Raw genomic sequence first — 2,054 nt, 5'->3', positions numbered from 1 at the left:
CCAGGTTTTAGTGCCCACCCCAGCCGTAAACTACGACACACACGAAGTCCAGTACATTCTAGTATTGTCAGGAGTTGCAAGAGCTAACGTCCCCTACTAAAAGGGGTGTTAGGTTTTCTTAAGATAGCTACCAAGTATATTGCACAGAACACAAGTTCTGGGCAGCAATATTGCTACTGAAACAACTTGGTATCTATCTTGCACAGGTAAATCAGTAGGAGACATAACAGTAGCTCTTACACTTCCATTTCAGCCTGAAATGCTGGTAAACAGTGAACTGCAAGTTGTTCCACTAGAGCTTTTCACTGCCCATACCTATGACTTCCATCTTTGTGGTGAAGGGTGACATTTATACCTGTTTTCCTAGCCAAAGAGATAATTTTGCATAAAGGGGACAACTAAAGGCCAGTGCAGTCAATGCTCTATACCAATAAGCACCGCATGCTAAAACTGTGTCCACATCATTCTTCCCTCACAGAGTAGCAGACATGTCTGAACTTCACTACCAGTTAGGCAAGTCTGAACAAACTACAATTTTGTACTGAAGTTGGTATAAATTTTTCTAAGGTAGCATCAGCACATACTTACCAATTGTTGCTGCAAGTTCTGGGTCAAACGTATCATCTGTGAACCGCAGCAGGAGGCTGATAGAGAGGGGGGGGGGGGGGGGGGGAAGAGTTACTATTATTGCAGCATATCCATAGCTTGCCAGAAGCCTATAAATTACAAGTTTGAAAGTCACAGCAAGATCACATAGCTAAATAAAAACAAGTCTCGTTTTTCCGTAATTTCTCTCCTACAAAGATCAAAGAAAGGAACATGAAAATAACACAGTAGACATGCTCTGCTAGAATTGCCCAGGTCTCTTCTCTGCATCTACTACCAAGTATGTCTCTTTGAAAACAAATTACCACACAAGTAATCAAATCACTTGCCTAAACAGTCGCATGGTCTGCTTCTCAAAGCATTTCACTTCCATCTTATTCTATTTCTCTTCTCTCAGAATTCAGTACAAAATATTTTTTTTTTGTTTCATATTGCCTCACACAGTACTTCTGTAAGCTTGAGAAAAAAAGTCCAAGTCAGCTTTTCACTCCAGAAATAACTCTTTCAACTGGGCACACAGTAAAACAGTAAGGACTACACCCATCAGAAACAAAGACGGAGAAGTTTAAGAGTAGAGTAAGCTCACCTTTGGTTTATGATTTTGTTATTTTTTGTATATAAGGACTAACACATAAAATTTCCCTCTATCCTAATGGAAATGTTTGCTATCAATAGAAGAACAGCTACAACTAAGATTCACCAGCACATCACACTACAGTAGGAGGATCCTTCAAAGAAGTGCACATAATGCTGCTGTGCCTGTGCCAAATGTAAATATTTTGGTAAGGGACAGATTATCAGCATATTGTTTTCAAAATCACCAGTCTCGTGTATCTGAGGCAAGTGTATATGACCGTGTGGCAGACAGCTGTTTGCTTCAACTGACAGCTTCTGTTCACTTCCAGGCTAGAGAAACAAAACAAAACAAAGTCCTATTTATGTTTTGGTCTTTCCCTCCCACTTCCCTCATTTTGTTGGGGTGTTGGGTTTTTGTGGGTTTTTTTTGTTTGGTTGGGTTTTTCTGGTTTGGGATTTTTTTTTCCTCTCTCCTCTCCTCTCTTTTTGCATGTGAATTTAGTGGGCAAGTTCCTTTTAGCATTTGGACACTGTATTGACAGAAATAGTGACTACTGAAATTCCTTTACTTCGGTAAGGCTGGGTGACAACTCCAAAGCTGACTGCAGACCAATCTTTTTTCCCTTATTCCAGAACCTCAAAAGCAAATCGTAGCTTTATTTATGAAAGATTAATTTTAAAAAAATTGCTAGGACATAGATTTTTACAGGTACCTTCAGACAGTTGTATCAGGATGCTATTTAAAGAGCAGCTATTTTCAGTTACAACCAGAACTCATTTCACTCAAAGCAGACAAAATATGGAACCCTCACACTGCCACTAGAATAAAAAGCATGAGTTTAAACATCCTGAGTGCTAAGCCCAGCCAACTT

At 39.6% G+C, this 2,054-nt stretch overlaps 1 protein-coding gene across 1 annotated transcript in view; it reads right to left on the bottom strand.

The window, feature by feature from the left end:
- Window positions 1-644, bottom strand: part of RAB18 (RAB18, member RAS oncogene family) — a gene marked incomplete at its 5' end in the record, with an annotated part of 13,452 nt that extends 12,808 nt beyond the window's left edge. The window contains one exon of the mRNA XM_010194237.1: window positions 589-644. Within this exon, the coding sequence (XP_010192539.1) occupies window positions 589-644 (56 nt within the window). The remainder of the gene's footprint in view (window positions 1-588) is intronic.
- Window positions 645-2,054: the final 1,410 nt, after the last annotated feature.

This window comes from Mesitornis unicolor, unplaced genomic scaffold (genome assembly GCF_000695765.1).
Source record: "Mesitornis unicolor isolate BGI_N332 unplaced genomic scaffold, ASM69576v1 scaffold3241, whole genome shotgun sequence".
NCBI lineage: Eukaryota > Metazoa > Chordata > Aves > Mesitornithiformes > Mesitornithidae > Mesitornis > Mesitornis unicolor.
Note: the sequence above shows the minus strand (reverse complement) of the source record. Positions and strands in the feature narration are given on the sequence as shown.